Source organism: Pelobates fuscus, chromosome 12 (genome assembly GCF_036172605.1).
Source record: "Pelobates fuscus isolate aPelFus1 chromosome 12, aPelFus1.pri, whole genome shotgun sequence".
NCBI classification, from domain to species: domain Eukaryota; kingdom Metazoa; phylum Chordata; class Amphibia; order Anura; family Pelobatidae; genus Pelobates; species Pelobates fuscus.
The window spans coordinates 127,287,912-127,305,788 of NC_086328.1; the positions used below are offsets into that span (position 1 = coordinate 127,287,912).

At 41.8% G+C, this 17,877-nt stretch overlaps 1 protein-coding gene across 5 annotated transcripts in view; it reads right to left on the reverse strand.

Moving 5' to 3' along the window:
- PPFIBP2 (PPFIA binding protein 2) overlaps positions 1-17,877 on the reverse strand; it is a 152,117-nt gene that overhangs the window by 49,462 nt on the left and 84,778 nt on the right. For 4 of the 5 annotated variants that reach the window (XM_063437799.1, XM_063437800.1, XM_063437803.1 and 1 more), the window contains one exon: positions 17,423-17,536. In XM_063437799.1, the coding sequence (XP_063293869.1) occupies positions 17,423-17,536 (114 nt within the window). Of the gene's footprint in view, positions 1-17,422; positions 17,537-17,681; positions 17,765-17,877 lie in introns of those variants that run through there. The other variant, XM_063437801.1, reaches the window with a different exon arrangement.

The window sequence follows — 17,877 nt, forward strand, 5'->3', positions numbered from 1 at the left end:
TTGAGCAGGGCCATCAATCCCTCTGTTCCTGTGTCACTATACCCCACTCCCTCTAACATGTAAGCTCGTTGAGCAGGCCCTCAATCCCTCTGTTCCCGTGTCACTATACCCCACTCCCTCTAGCATGTAAACTCACTGAGCAGGGCCCTCAATCCCTCTGTTCCTGTGTCACTATACCCACTGCCTCTAGCATGTAAGCTCATTGAGCAGGGCCCTCAATCCCTCTGTTACTGTCACTATACCCCACTCCCTCTAACATGTAAGCTCACTGAGCAGGCCCTCAATCCCTCTGTTACTGTGTCACTATACCCCACTCCCTCTAGCATGTAAGCTCATTGAGCAGGGCCCTCAATCCCTCTGTTACTGTCACTATACCCCCACTCCCTCTAGCATGTAAGCTCATTGAGCAGGGCCCTCAATCCCTCTGTTCCTGTGTCACTATACCCCACTCCCTCTAACATGTAAGCTCATTGAGCAGGGCCCTCAATCCCTCTGTTCCTGTGTCACTATACCCCACTCCCTCTAACATGTAAGCTCATTGAGCAGGCCCTCAATCCCTCTGTTCCTGTGTCACTATACCCCACTCCCTCTAGCATGTAAGCTCACTGAGCAGGGCCCTCAATCCCTCTGTTACTGTGTCACTATACCCCACTCCCTCTAGCATGTAAACTCACTGAGCAGGGCCCTCAATCCCTCTGTTCCTGTGTCACTATACCCCACTCCCTCTAGCATGTAAGCTCATTGAGCAGGGCCCTCAATCCCTCTGTTACTGTCACTATACCCCCACTCCCTCTAGCATGTAAGCTCATTGAGCAGAGCCCTCAATCCCTCTGTTCCTGTGTGTCCAACTTGTCTGGTTACAACTACATGTCTGTTCATCCACCCATTGTAATGCGCTGCGGAATTTGAGGGCGCTCTATAAATAACAATTATTATCTCCAACTCATGATATTCAGCAAGGGTTTGGCTTGCATAGGCACGTGGAGAATCAGACTGGTTGTCTTATCAAAAATCTTTGTTGTGAAAAATGTATTTTAGCCCAAGAATAGCCCCCCCCCCACCCCCCCCACCCCCAGAAATCCAATAACACAACCTACGGAAAACTTCCTGTAGTTGGAAGAAACTTTTAAGCTTTTAACGGACTAAATGTCATTAAAATGTTATCCGCAATAATAATTTGATCAGCTCAGGATATTCGCGTTACAGACCCGCTTAAAGTTGTATTATTTAAAGATAGGATCCAATAATCAAAGGATAGAACAGACTGGCTTACAATACAGGAACACAGACTGTTACAAAAGCTAAAATATTATTTAAACGCAAGATCACGAGCGTTATCGTTCCCCGTTTTATTACAGAAGTATTTCTGAACTTTTTCATACATCACTATTGCTAAAATAATCTAATTGTGGAGCAAAAGCATTCAATTGTTCCTACAAAATATATATATATATATATATATATATATATATAAATGTTTTGCATAATAAAAATGTATTCAGTATTTTTTGAGCGTTAATTCACAAATATCTGGGTTAGAAACGAACATGTGCATTCCCAGCCTATGCAATACAAGAACAACCCGCACGACTCAATCATTTTGACACATCAGCTGGAAACGGAAAGTTCCAAAACACAGAATGTGTCTCTCCGTGAGGCTGACGGCTCCTTACAGATGTCAGAAGGATACAGGTCCGAGTCTCAGTGACCTACCTGATGTGATGCCTTCAGCAACAAGTGTAGAGCAAAGAAAGGTCCAATCCCAATCCCATCAAATACATCTTACTGTCCAGGCTGCTATAGAACGTCCTATGTCAAGTCCCAAGGATACAGTAATGTCGTGGCTTTAGGGCAGTCAGAAAATGCCAACTCCTACCTCCCCCCCCCCCTCCCCCTCCAAAAAAAAAACCTGCAACCAGTATTTTGAGTTTAAAAAGAAAGATAATTAAAAGCTATATAAACTAATCGTAGGTTTTGCTTATTTCTCCTCAGTCCATACCGAAGCAGCTCGTGAAATTATATTTGCATCTGTGTGCATAGCAAATAGGAACCAAATGTGGCTTACAGGCTGAATCTCACACAAAGTGCGTGGAACAATGGGGAATGTAGCACATGTAACCTTCTCTAGCCTGCCAAGCAGCTTTTGATAAAAGATGAAAACAAATGCTTGGATCCACTCATGAGATGCAGCGATGTTATTTTTAGATCACGCAGAGAATTTACCAAATCCAATGCAGGTCTGGCCAGCTTGGAGTTATCTTAGGAACTCTGGATTCTTCACAGAGGGGTTGCTAGGTAGCAAAGAGACCCAGGCTTAAGCCCAATGTTATAAAAACTGGCCTAAACCTCTCCATAGCTCTAACATGTTCTAAGTTCATTTTAAAGATGTGATTAATAGAACATGATGACCTTCATCTACAAAAACTCTGTACCTACTGTAATAACCCTACACCTGCTAGTTTAGCTCTACACCATCAGCATGCACCTCAAATTAGCACCATTAAACCTGCACCCCCACTAACGCATTAAAGTGGCACTGGCACACCTTATGTCATTGGAACTGCACTTTTTCTTTCAATGTTACACAGGACTTTGACCAGGCTCCCTGGTAATAGGGCAAACCAATTAGCGTTTTTTCCTGTTTCTGCAGAGCCACAGAAATCGGAAGCCACAGCTGTCGCACTCAGTGGCTGAGAGCTTCAGCTGACCACTCTTAGCCAACGAATGACCTTCTGTGCCATGAAAGTTCTGGGGCTCGTGGATGACACCCCCATGAAGCTGTCTGCATGGAATTACACCTCTGGCAGCCAAGGGGATTAAATACTGTATGTGCACATGAAGATTCCAAGCACCATCACCACTTTAAAATCACTGAAGTGATCATGGTGTTTGGGATAATCCTTTAACAATCTTTATCTCACCTGTACGACTTCATCTGAGCACATGAAAATAGCAGAATGAAAGGACATGAATCCATGCCTATGCATTGAGAATGTCCGTCACCACACAATACATCTTATGCAGATATGTGGATTCATGACATGGAAGCCTGACAGACACAGAAATTGAGAATTTGGAGATTTATAGCAGAGATTCTATCCACGTCTCCCTCTAGGGATGCTTGTCACCTGGTTACAGACAGCGCAGAAGCTGAATTTGCAAAATGTATAAACTTTCAAAGATAACCAACTCTGGTCTGAGAGACACGTCTACAAACTGACGAGCTGAGCTCGGTCATGTTGGAAGGAAGAATCAACCTTCATACCAGCACATCTGCAGATTGGTGGGTGACGTCAAACAGGCCCACGTGTATGCAATTATGTGTCAGCGGCTTCAGATTTAGACAGATTACATTTAGCTTTAAAAAGTAAAAATTTCTAGAATTTCATCTAAGCATTTTTTTTCTTCTTCCAGGTGGAATTAAAGCTGCGTTCCAACTCTTTCATTTCTTAGAAAAACAGGAGGCTGCGGATGTTCTACGTTTAGGGTAAATTAAATAATTATAGGTGGTCGTCTGAATCCCCATCATGGCAGCATAAAAAAATCAAAAATAAAATAAAAAAAATGCTTCTGTGCAAACACTGTGCAATACAAGAGTTAAATGGGAAGTGTCTGGTTACGGTCTGTTAATCCTGCATTTTAGCTATTTTTATTCACGAAATGCCAACATACTCTGCAACAGTATACCGTCAAGGGACAAACACTTCAGGCAAGTTCACCTCAGCTAGTCAGTAGTAGAACCTAATAAACTTTAAATAAACTAATTTTACAAGTCGGGTGATTCATTCCACGGAGAATAGAGAAAAAATATTTAAAAAATAAAAAAAATAAAAAGAGCACAGCACATTTTTGGCTTAAATAGCTAGGAAAGATATATTTCCAATTTGGATATTATAACCCAGAAATAGAAATGCCATTGCCAATTTTGCACAAGTGATTCTGCCTCCCAACATTGCGGATTTTAGTGGGACAGTGCCCCGATTTCAGAATGCTGTCGGCTCAGCCTTATTTCCAAGTGCTGTTTTTTGGGATCCTAGATGTCGGGGCTTATTTACTAAACCACTTCATTTTGGAACCATTCACTATGAATGGAATTATGGTGAACGGACAAGGAAATTTAAGACATGTTGGGCCAAAATAGCAACCTATGAACAATGAGAAGGTTTCCGGTTTGTTAATATTGCCCTAAAATATGTAATTTTATTATCAGGGTTACTTCATGAGTGACAGGTCATGAATGCAAAATAAATGTAACATTTTAGACAAATAGTCAAGTAGTATTTTAAGCTTGGCTGTTTTGGCATAAAATGCGACTTTTACTTTCAATTCTCAAAACGTTTAGTGCAGAACTCTCACAGTTTTCAACTTAAAAAAGACACTGCCATAAATTAATAAAATTAAAAATACATGCAATTATTCAGTTTTTTTTAATTGGGGTTACATCCAATAGTCTGCAAAACCTCCAGATTTCTTGTCTGCTGCATTTGCAAGCCTTCCCCTTCTAACTCCGCCCACATATTCTGCGGCTGTCCAATCACAGACTTCCCAATGCAGCTCAATGAGAAGTCTTTGCAAGGCAGGTGCTCTGGGCAATTTCTGCCTTGAGTTTAGCTTCACTGAGCTAACCAAACCAGGAAACAACAGGACCTGTTGTCTGGCAGCCAAGGGATGTAAAAAGGTTAATTTATGATTTTTATTGAAATCTGCCCTTTTTGTAAAATGGGGGGGCGGGGGGGGGGGAATTATTCAGCAAGCTAAGGTGCTTTAAGTGTTTAGAATGTGCCTTTAAAAACGGACCACTTGACATTATACAGCTGTTAAGTTGTGTTAGTACTTTTTACTGCCTCAGTAGCTTTTTTACATCACAGATCTGCGTTAGCTTGAATGGAAGACAGAGGTCGTTAAATTCCTTCAAAGCCCTTTACCTCCACGTAGTCTTAATGTGCCAATAATCTTTAAAATGTTTTGCTTCAACAGACCATTTTGTGCTTTGCGCTCTCATGCAAAACACGAACCTGCTACGAACCTGAAAACTAGATCTCCTATGTACCAACCCATAGCAGAATATTACAAGAAGAATACTTCGCTTCAGAGAACAATCCATTTCATGCAGACAAAAATGGACTTCCATGGCTAAATGTACAACATGACAGCTGGAGATAATTAGACGTTTGGGTGAAGTGGAACAACTGGGAAATGTAGCTGACAAATAATTGGAGGAGCAGGTCGAGTCATCACTGAAATAGTGGGTGTCGAATGCTCTGTATACTCACGCTCGGGCCTGTTACACAAAGTGGAATACTAGCAGGAAAACGTGGAATCTTTAAAAATGGTATATTTCCTACCAAGCCTCTCCCACCAAGTTTATCGAAGTTTGCATAGTCGAAAAATTTAATGTGAATTTTAACTTTTAGCCAAAAATAATTTGCAGCAAAAAATATTTGAACTTAAGGAAAAAAATTAAAAAAAAAAATTAAAAAAAAAAACTCTCCCAAAACACAAACAGACTTGGGTTTTATTTATTTATTTTTTACAATTTAGCCATTTTGAAATGTAAAATTCAAAATCAGTTTTGGATTCCGCAACAATTCCCCATTTAGTGAATAACCCCGTAAGAGCATTAATGCTGCTCACATAACCCTAAGCTATGCAGTGTTAGAACATGTGCAGTTTGTTTTGGCTATGGAACGGTCGAAGTCTATATATAGTACTTGCACTCAAAGCAGCTTGACTCGCGTACAATGATGTGGCAGAGTCGCATGTCAGTATAAATACAGAGGTACCAAATTGGAACGGATGATACGCTCTTCACTGTAATCTTTACCCTCTTTTGAGGCCCTATTTGTAACAAAGCGGAATCAGAGAGAAACAACCATTGTTTAATGACGCAAGTGAAAGGGTAACGTAAACTAAAGAGGGACATTTAATTTATAAAACTCACCGGAATTACTTGTGAAAAGAAAACTGACATTTCCCAGGATTTGTAATATTATGTTTACCTATATTTATTAAAATGTTTTTATGATGTGTGAAAAATACAATTCACCGTAGAAGCCCACGCGTCTACCCCGGACCTGGGTGCTCACTTGTCAATCATCGTCATAAATGTCAGCCTTTCTTCCATTAGTTAATGGGAGCAGAGAGCGATACAGAGTTTCTGTTCCTGCTTTGCATTGTGTGCCCTGGCTGTGCCTGGAGAAAACTAAATTGTGATGTCATATGCTAAATCTTTAATGTTCATTTTTTTTTTAAAGGAACATCAAATGTCATATGAAAAGTTTCAATGTTTCAAATGCCAGGGAAATGGCAGTACCACTTTAAGAAGAAAAAAAAAAAAATATATAAAGGAAAACAAACCATAAATGAACACAGTTTTCATTGAAGTAGGTCTTGGTTTTCATGTAAAATTTGCTTTACTTTGTTAGACCAAATGTCTCAGACCCACTAAAATAAAAGAAATGCATATATTGTCTTAGCAAATAAAGTCCGTATCATTTGAGTTCATTGTGGATTAGTCACACGGGAAAATCCTGCCCTTTGACTTTACTTAGCAATGCAAACTTAAAACAAGAGAGAGAGTATTCATTTGAGTTACTGTACGTATAGACCGTAAATTATACGTATTAAAGGCACAATAATAGATAACACATTAATAGCCTTATGTTCACCAGGTCAGATATACCCTATACCAGTGGTTCCCAAACTTTTTAGGTTCAAGGTGCCCTTAATATTTCAATATTTTTCCAAGGCATCCCAAGTCAAAACAATGCGCTGCGGCATATACCGGGCCCCTAATCTTGCGAGTGGCACTGGTAGATTATATAAAGAAACAATCCAGGCACAATAATCACTACATTATGTTGTAGTGGTTATGGTGCCAGTAGTGCCCTCCCAGGGTAAGTAGTCAAACTGTTTAACTACCGCCGGGATAGGGGCTGTAGTGTGTGTGTGTGAGGGGTGCAGTGTGTTTGTGAAGGATGTAGTGTGTGTGTGTAAGTGGGGCAGTTTGTGCATGAGAGGTACAGTGTGTGCAGTGTGCGTATGGAGGAGCTATTTTGTGCTGCGGGGTCTGTGGGGGTATTAAAAATGATGTCCCCCCCCTCCCTGCTTACCTTTGCTTGGGAGAGGGGATATTTCCTGCAATCCCTGGTGGTCCTGGTGGGGAAGCCATGGTGGTGACAGTGAACTCTAACAGCCTCGGGAGTAGTAACCGCGGCAACACTCTGAGCTCACGAGAGGATAACCCGGCAGAGCTGCAGGTTAGAGCTCCCCCGGGTCCTCCCTCCCTCCCTGCCGGCTGCCAGCAAAGTGCTAGCGGGCCGGAGAGGGAGATCTCCCTTCCAGTCCTGCAGAGCCAGCAGGGGAGAGCACAGTTCCCGGCGCCACGATCATATGATCATAGCACCAGGGAAAAAAAAAAAACTTTTAGCTCTCCAGGGCGCCGCGGCACACAGTTTTGGAAACGCTGTCTATATAGTAACTATGAAATGAAATGGCATAAATTAGATGGTATTACTTGAGAGGTAGGCAACCTTCGGAACTCCACACGTTGTGGACTATATCTCCCCTGATGCTTTGCCAGTACTATGGCTGCAAGAGGATTCTGGGAGATTCCTACTCTAGGACAAAATAAGGAACTATGCTTAGATTTGGCAGTAGTCCTTCCTGTTATTAAAAAAAAAAAAAACGAAGAGTTTCCCGTAAATGTTATAATCCTTTTTAGAACACTCTAATGAGTAAAGCCAGAAAATGCAGATATACACATGGAATACAGGGCCGGATTAAGACAGGGCCTCACGGAGCTGCAAGAGGTCACCTCATGTTACATAGTTGAACCCAACTATCTTACACCCTCTCAAACACCCTCTGCATGAGGAGATCATGCCATGTGTATTAATGTGGGCATGTGATTATGTCTTGTAAGGCAGTGAGTGTGTAAATATGGGGTGCAGGGGGGCACTGTATGTGTACAGTAGGGCAGTGCATGTGAGAGAGTGGTGATGTACATGCGCAGATTAAATGCGGTGTGTATGCCTGTATACATCAGGATGTATGCCCTGACTGAGCCAGAACGTAGACTGTAACGTCATTTGCTAAATCTTTGTCAATTTTCTTTAAAAAAAATTGTATTAATCACATGTAAAAAAAAAAAAGAAAAAGAAAAAAAATCAACACGTTATAGGTGATCTTCAATGTTTTATTAACTTGTGTAATTTCTAAAGAAGTGATTGTTCTCCTTTCAAGCTATAGCCAGTAAAGATCTAAATTAACAAATAGTAAAAACATAACAGATTGGAAAAGAGAAGCATTAGGAAAAGCATATGACATTTAAAAAAAGCAAAGAAAAACAAGCTTTGACAAATAAAAATGTAACATTAACAAGAAGTGTAACTCACTGAAGATTAAAAGGGACACTATAGTCACCAGTGCAACTACATGTATTCCTGACCCTATAGTGTTAACACGACCATCTAGCCCCCCCTGGGCCCCTCATGCCTCCATAAATATAGTAAAAATCTTACTGTATTCAAGCCAGAAGCTGTAAACCTGCACGCTGTTAGACTCAGGAAAAACAAGCAGTCTGCTGACGTGATAGTCTGATCCAATCACAGTGCTTCCCCATAGGATTTGCTGAGACTGACAAGGAGGCAGATCAGGGGCAGAGCCAGCATGATCCAAACACAGCCCTGGTCAATCAGCATCTCCTCATAGAGATGAATTGAATCAATGAGTCTCTATGAGGAAAGTTCAGTGTCTGCATGCACAGGGAGGAGATACTGAATCACAGGATGCTGTGCACAGTGCTGCCCTGTGTCAGGGCCGGCCTTAGGGGTGTGCGAGCTGTGCGGCCGCACAGGGCGCCATGGAGCAGGGGGCGCCGTGTGGCCGCACAGCCGCACAGCCGGACGGGATTTAAAAAAAAAAAAAATTTTTTTTTTTTTTATTAATTTCCGGCGGGGGCGGAGCTTACCGTGCGGCGGGGGCGGAGCTAAAATCGCCAGAAAACTGATGCAGGGGAAGCAGGAAGGAGTCCCTGCTTCCCTACCAAACAGTCACCAGGAGCTGCACTGCCTCCACAATGAACTCCACAGGTAACTGTGTGATTGTCAGGTGAGTGTGACTCTCTGTCTGTGTGTATTACTGTCTGTGTGTGTATGACTGTCTGCCTCTGTGTGTCTGTGTGTATGACTGTCTGCCTGTGTGTGTGTATGACTGTCTGTGTGTGTGTGTGTGTGTATGACTGTCTGTGTGTGTGTGTATGACTGTCTGCCTGTGTGTGTATGACTGTCTGCCTGTGTGTGTATGACTGTCTGCCTCTGTGTGTATGACTGTCTGCCTCTGTGTGTATGACTGTCTGCCTCTGTGTGTATGACTGTCTGCCTCTGTGTGTGTGTGTATTACTGTCTGTGTGTATGACTGTCTGCCTCTGTGTGTGTGTGTGTATGACTGTCTGCCTGTGTGTGTGTGTGTATGACTGTCTGCCTGTGTGTGTGTGTGTATGACTGTCTGCCTGTGTGTGTGTGTGTGTATGACTGTCTGCCTGTGTGTGTGTGTGTGTATGACTGTCTGCCTGTGTGTGTGTGTGTGTATGACTGTCTGCCTGTGTGTGTGTGTGTGTATGACTGTCTGCCTGTGTGTGTGTGTATGACTGTCTGCCTGTGTGTGTGTGTGTATGACTGTCTGCCTGTGTGTGTGTGTGTATGACTGTCTGCCTGTGTGTGTGTGTGTATGACTGTCTGCCTGTGTGTGTGTGTGTATGACTGTCTGCCTGTGTGTGTGTGTGTGTGTATGACTGTCTGCCTGTGTGTGTGTGTGTGTGTATGACTGTCTGCCTGTGTGTGTGTGTGTATTACGGTCTGTGTGTCTGTGTGTATGACTGTCTGCCTGTGTGTCTGTGTGTATGACTGTCTGCCTGTGTGTCTGTGTGTATGACTGTCTGCCTGTGTGTCTGTGTGTATGACTGTCTGCCTGTGTGTCTGTGTGTATGACTGTCTGCCTGTGTGTCTGTGTATATGACTGTCTGCCTCTGTGTGTGTCTATGACTGTCTGCCTCTGTGTGTGTCTGTGTGTATGACTGTGTGTGTGTCTGTGTGTATGACTGTCTGCCTTTGTGTGTATTACTGTCTGTGTCTGTGTGTATGACTGACTGTCTGCCTGTGTGTGTGTATGACTGTCTGCCTGTGTGTGTGTATGACTGTCTGCCTGTGTGTGTGTATGACTGTCTGCCTGTGTGTGTGTATGACTGTCTGCCTGTGTGTGTGTATGACTGTCTGCCTGTGTGTGTGTGTGTGGATGTCTTCCTGTGTGTGTGTATGGCCGTCTGACTCTGTGTGTGTGTCACATGCAACCAATACACGCATATCACACACTGTTAATACACCCATTACAAATATCATACATAGCATACATATCACACACAGTCATCACACCTACTATCACATACACAGACAACACAAACATTACAGCATACATGGATGACGGGGGGAGGGCGCTGTGAAGATTTTTCGCATAGGGCGTCTAAATGCCTAAGGCCGGCCCTGCCTGTGCTCTGCTGACAGCAGATCTGAGTGGATGGAGGCATATTATGCCTCCATCAACTCAGAAGTCCCTCTGGTTCATTCGGAGTGACTGCAACTGGAGGTGTTGCTAGCTTTCAATGTAAACACTGTATTTTCTCAGGGAGCTATAGTTCTCACCTGAACAACCTCATTAAGCTGAAGTTGTTCAGGTGACTATAGTGTCCCTTTAACCTTTTACTAGAGAATAACAGAAAAGAAAAAAGAAAATGAGCCTGTGCATACCTATATGTGTTATGTGTTGCAGTCTGTTCTTGTCTGAGTCCTTATAGGACTTTCTAATTAACCTATTAAAAAAGTCATTTTTTACCTTTAGTATTCCATTCTTTACAGCCGGTACTGCATCCCCCGCTCTGTTCTTTTGTTGGTTTATTAACCTTTTACTAGTCCTAGTGACTTATTACCAGAGATAACCTTCCTGTGTGTTATCCATACATGTTGCGGAGCAGAGATATCTGTTAAACAGTATTCACTGTAATGACACAGCCGTCACCATGTGCTCAAAATAGTAAATTCTCAGAAATTCAAGCAAATGAGACGGAGTGTGGTTTAAAAAAAAAATTATAATTCTGCTGCTGGTTTACTAGCTCAGCTTATTTGGCAAATGTCTTACAGATTTTGTTGCCAGTTTTCTCGATCACAATTTACAGATTGACAATTAGAATATTTTTGCTTGTAGGGGGTCATACATACATTATGTAAAAATAAAGAATAACTTCCCCCGCTACACTTTCCAAATCATACTAAAAGATACAATACGAAGTAAAAAAAAAAACAAAACAAAAAAAAAAAAAGATGACTTTAAAAAAAAAAAAATTCATTAAACACGGTGTTTTTGTTGGTTTGTTTAATACTTACGGTCAGGTTCTTTTCTGGCTATTATCCACGTCAGTATCACCTAAGAGACCCGGTGATGCTGGCGTGGATTAGCCAGGAAATCGTTTTCTTTGTAATAATATATAAAGTAGCCATTCAATTTATCTCCCGGGAAGAAGAAATGGAGAACATGTGGGCTGTGCTCATGACTGATGTAAACTGCAGTTTGATAACCACGATAACATGTACTTCCCTTTTCTTGCACTTAGTTAACAATTTCAGTTCCAAAAATGTCAGAAATGTAATCCAACATATAAAGGGAAAAAAAAAATGGATTTTAAGATATTTCAGATTTTTTTAGCAGTCAGATCAGGTTTTAGAATCCAGTGCAACTCTCACTACTCTTAGGCAGCACATGTACGTTCTAGTGCTTCCCTTTAAGTAATGCCATGCCCTTAATCCTACACTACAAAAATACTAAACATTAATCAGGATTAAACATTAACGCACACACTGCTTTAACACAGTAACTTTATACTAAAAATATCCTGGAATAGAAAATATATAACTGTGCGCCACGTATTGGGTAGAAATAAGGCTGTATCTTGATTCTGGGACATTTCCAAACACATGAGACCTTTGGGTGGATTTGTAGTTTATTATAATCCCTCCAAATCCCATTGATGGCAGGGTGCAGAGCAGAGTCTACACTTTTTAGGTGACAAGAGAACATTAAATTATTTTGCTTCTCCCCTGAACAATACTTAGGATACCTGCCATTCACCTCCTCTTCCAGGTGCTCTTCACACTGACCCCATCTCCACACACTCTTTATAAAAAGCCACAATTTCTATGTAATCCTTATACACTCTCCTCATATAAATTGACTGCTTTTTCCACACCCCTTCCTCCAGGTGCCCCTACCACACACCCCTTCCTCCGGGCACTCCTAACCCCAATCACACCCCTTCCTCCGGGCACTCCTAACCCCAATCACACCCCTTCCTCCGGGCACTCCTAACCCCAATCACACCCCTTCCTCCGGGCACTCCTAACCCCAATCACACCCCTTCCTCCGGGCACTCCTAACCCCAATCACACCCCTTCCTCCGGGCACTCCTAACCCCAATCACACCCCTTCCTCCGGGCACTCCTAACCCCAATCACACCCCTTCCTCCGGGCACTCCTAACCCCAATCACACCCCTTCCTCCGGGCACTCCTAACCCCAATCACACCCCTTCCTCCGGGCACTCCTAACCCCAATCACACCCCTTCCTCCGGGCACTCCTAACCCCAATCACACCCCTTCCTCCGGGCACTCCTAACCCCAATCACACCCCTTCCTCCGGGCACTCCTAACCCCAATCACACCCCTTCCTCCGGGCACTCCTAACCCCAATCACACCCCTTCCTCCAGGCACTCCAAATCTACAATCCTTCCTCCAAAGGCTGTGTACACATAGGCACTCAATTCTTTGCCAATTCAATTCTTCTGCCCTACCCTACTACACCACCACTCCACTTCCATGCACCACTTCTAAGCTACCCCATTTACAAGCACTAGCTCTATGCCACCTCCTCAATTCTAGGCAACACTTGGCCATCCCCACTCCCAGGCACTCGTTCGTCACCTCTATTTTACGGCCATAATCTGCACGTTTTAGATTTGTTCTAATTATCTTCATACAAACAATTATAATATATAAACAACGATCCATCATGCTCATTCTTTTAACTTTATAATTAGGATACAAAATAACCAACCCAAAAAAAGAAAAATTGCAGAAACACTTATTGTGACAAATACAATGACAAATCTTTGAATCGACCTAGACCCAAAACATCTACCATATGTAGCCACAGACGCTGCGTGCCTTGGGCAAGATTTAGTAATTAACGCACAGGTAAAAAAAAAAAAAAAAAAAAGGTTTCCAGAATAAATACCTCCGTCGTCAAAAGAGATAATGAGCAGCTTGTGAAAAAGCTCATTGTGAATCTTTTAAATAATTCAAAATGAATTCACGCTACCCCTTGTTTACACGACAAGTCTTACCCATAGGAAGGATTGCTGGAGTTCATGCAATAATGTATTCTGGGAAGAATTACAGAAAGCATGCTTTAGGTTTCTAACCAGTTTAGCAAGTTATCCGGCAAAGGCTGGCAACCTCGCCTCCTACCGCAGCTTCACCTTTGATCCACAAACAATATAGAGAGGCTTTTGTATAAATGAATCAAGAATAATGAAATGCATAATGTTAGGGTAATAAAACAAGCTCTAACAATAGCTGGAGGTTTGTGTAATCTGCAGAGAATTCTAGAGGAATGACTACTGGTTTACTCACAAACAGGGTTACTCGCTAAAGGCATCGATTCACTAAACAGTGATCCACTGAAAATGGATTTGTAGAATTCAGACCGCGGATATAGCGGTCTTGAAGACAAAAAAACAACAGATTGGAGACAAATGATAACACATCATATTCCACATTTGCTTAATAATAAAAAATAAAATAAAATAAAACACACACACACACTCCGTAAATCTTGAACATTTTGTTTGTGAAACAGACATGAATAGGATTTGCTGGTTTTGTTGCAGAAGGCTGAAACCTTAAAGGGACACTATAGTCACTTAGACCACTGCAGCTCAATGAAGCGGTCTGGGTGCCATGTCCCCAAGGTTTTAACCCTTCAGATGTAAACATAGCAGTTTCAGAGAAACTTCTATGTTTACATTGCAGGGTTAATCCAACCTCTAGTGACGGTCTTCCTGACAGCCGCCAGAGGCAAAATTCGCACCCAGCGTGCAGAACGTCCGCGCATGCACATTTCAATCCACTCGGGAGCTGACGTCGGCAGGGGAAGAGAGGTCACCAGTGCAGAGGGAGCCCAGCGCTGGATTAAAATAAGTAACTGAAGGAGTTTTAACCCCTTCAGCACTACGGGAGGGGGACCCTGAGGGTGAGGGTCCCCCAAGGATGACATAGTGGTTTGTTTTCATGTCAAAGCATTACCAGAAAGAACTAAAGAACTATTATGGTTTATTCCAATAACTGAAACGAGTTCTATAGTTTTGCAGATATATTTATATATTTCACAATGGAATTAGAAAGTGATATTTAACCCCTTAAGGACCATGTGCCATGTGTCCTTAAGGGGTTAAAAGGACTCATTGGAGATGGACTTTTTTGATGGTCCATGTCTGTTTAAATGTATATAATGTTGTAAAAAAATTATATAAAAAACACTCGGCTCCGATCATCCTGAAACGACACAGTTTAGGAGAAGTGGACCTGCAGCATTGCTCACACCGGGAAAACGTGGGGTTATAGGAAGCAAGGGACCCTTATTCAGTGTTAAACTGCTACAAAATGTTTTACTTGTGAATGGAGGGACAGCGCCAGGGGGACTCCGGGCACTAGATTCTATTCAGTGAGATGAAATTGTTATAGTTGATTCCGTGTCCCTTTAAGTACTGTCAGAAAGACAGTTCCAGGGAAGGGCAGCGACTTTAGTCATGGGGGAAGAGAATAAATCAATAACCTTTTTATTTATAAAACTCCCAGATATCAGGATCTTAGACACGGAATGTCTCCTAAACACCAGTGATCGCATGCATGGGTTTATGAATGCCACAAGCACGGTCTAATCTCACCTTGAAATTATACATATTCCTCATAGTCTGGCTTCCTGGCCAACCCCAGATACTGCAGTGGAAATATCCCTATAGGCCAGTTCAGGCCTGGATAACACGGAGATCATGGTCACCAGGCATGGACAAACCCACATAGTGCCGGACTACAGAACCTGCCAGTGGACTTTCAGCTGCTATTTTAATCTGCAGAAGAAAGGTGTGAGGCTGCAGCTCACACCTCCTGCATGCTTGTGGCCGGGGGTATTAGACTTGGGTTACTTAGCCACCTGCCATCAATACAGTAGGGAATTTGGAATAATTTGGCCCTAGATAGATTCTAAGTTGAATGAGTATTTGGGTCGGGGACTTGGAAATCCATTGCCAGATCTTTAAGGATAGGATCCTCTATCCCAGGGTTAGGCAACCTTCGTCACTCCAGGTGTTTTGGACCACACCTCCCATAATGCTCTTATTAGCATAGTGCCGACAAAGCATCAGGGGAGATGTAGTCCACAAGATCTGGAGTGTAGAAGGTTGCCTACCGCTGCTCCCATGGTACAAGGCAATGAGAGGAAAGGAGAATACACAACTCCTGCAGTAGTACAGGTTAAGGACAAAAAGAGAGAAACATGGCTCTCACATGATTACTAAGGCATTCCAGTAACCTCCAAAGTGTTTATGTTAAAGTTACCTTATTTTACACTATGTATCATTGTGTCCCCCATCTGACCAGACGGGATCTAGTAAACCATTCCCTTTATTCTCACACTGTTCATACTCCCTCATAACCTTCCTGTAGCAATAAGGTTTCAAGATGTTTAACGGTTATCATACCATCCACAACAAAAATCACACCATTAAGACTAGGCTACCTGCTGGCTCTATCTATTGACTGTAGATGATCAATATTTTTGGTAGAGTCTGAGTGTCTACTTATGTTGTACTAAGCATGAGAGCGTTTGGGACATATAATAGGGTCAGGGACTATTATTTAAAGCGCCACTGTCATGCAGCACTTTTTTTTTTTTTTTTTTAAACCCATCTCCTCTACACTTTACTTTTTTGTCATTACTATTAAGGTGTGCCGTACAAATATAGCCGGAAGTAGTAATAGATCGTCTGCTGCGCAGGAAAAGCACGCTCTGTTCGTGCTAAATACAATAAAATAATGATAATTGACTAATAAATTAATAAAATGCACTTTTTGCTTTTAGTAAAAAAAAGATACGATGCTCTAAAGTACACTTTTACCTCCCTCGGGATACTAAGAGAACAGAGGCTCACTAATTACTGCCAATCTACCACCACACATGGTGGGAGAAGTCTGGTCATGACTGGTTTGCAGACCTCATTTTAATTAATTTAAATTAACTATATACATTTTAACCTGCTGAAACTCAATACTGCTATTACACTGCTATACGGTAAACTGTTCAGATTGTTACATTTGAAGCGCACAACCCGAACCCCTAAACTTGAACAATCAGACCTAACTTTATAGGAGTCTGTTACAAGAATGTGCTTCAGTACTCTCCAACCTGCCTTACCTGATTAGTAAGTCAACTATTTCCCAAGTCTTACCTGACAAGAACCGACCTTGACAGAGAGAGTCACTTGCACTAAGTGGTTTTGTAGCAGACATACCTTTAGTGAATATTCAGTTTGGAAATTCTCACCCAATATCAGGGTAATCAACTAAAGTAAGAATTGCTGTGAATTCAATGCAAATTTCAAACGTAAGGCCAAAATAGTTCAACTGGAAAAAATCTCCAAATCAGCTATGCATTCAGTTTGGCTGTTTTGGCCTTACATTTGAACTACACTTTGAATTCCAGACAATTATCCCTTTAGTAAATAACTCTAAATGATTTCACCTGGCATTGTGCAAGGTGTGTGCAAAACCTGAACAAACTAGGGATGTCAAGAAATGTTGCAACTCAGTTCATCTAAATTCATAGTTTAACCCCTTAAGGACACATGACATGTGTGACATGTCATGATTCCCTTTTATTCCAGAAGTTTGGTCCTTAAGGGGTTAACAAAAAAAAAACCTTAAAAGTAACACTAAATATGCTTCCCCCATTCCGATGATTTTTAAACACCTTCGTGGCCTATGATGTAGAGCACACACAGGGAGTAAAATAATCTTTTATTAATTGCAGAATACTGACAATTAATAAAAGTTACAAATAAACATTACTCATAAAAGTTAAGGAGTTTCTAGACAGGTTACTAAATACATTTAGAATTAAAAGCAAATAATGAGATAAGATATTGAACTCCTTTAACTGACAGAGGGTGCGAAGTGATGCATTGGACACCCTACTGGCAATGAAAGAGTGAATTTAAACCCCCAATTAAAAGAGAAAATAAAAAATCTTTGGTTGTCTTACCTGTTGGAGCATTTCTTCGGTAGCATTAAGTTTCAAATGATGCTCTTCCACATTAGATTCTAAATCCCGAATCTTGTCACCTTGGGCTTCCACCTGGTCAGTCAACACGCTTACCTGGGAAATCAAAAGACACACGAGTTACACTCCTACACGAGTCATCGAGAACGTACAACTTCCTTATCTGCAACGGAGTGTTTTCTCTTGTAACCACAAAAGAATAAATAATGAATAACAAAATAAAAATACTTCACATTCTTACCTTCGAATTTCCCCTTTGAAGTCACAATGTTTTGAATTTGTCCTCCTCTTTGGATGGCAGTTTAGCTCCAGTAGAAAAAAAACAAAAACCACATATAACATGAAGCAAAAAATAAAATGTTTCACAACCTGCGTTCTTACAGTTGATCCAGGCTGGGAGTCGTTAAAAGTCTTTCAACACTCTCGTTTAAGCAGAA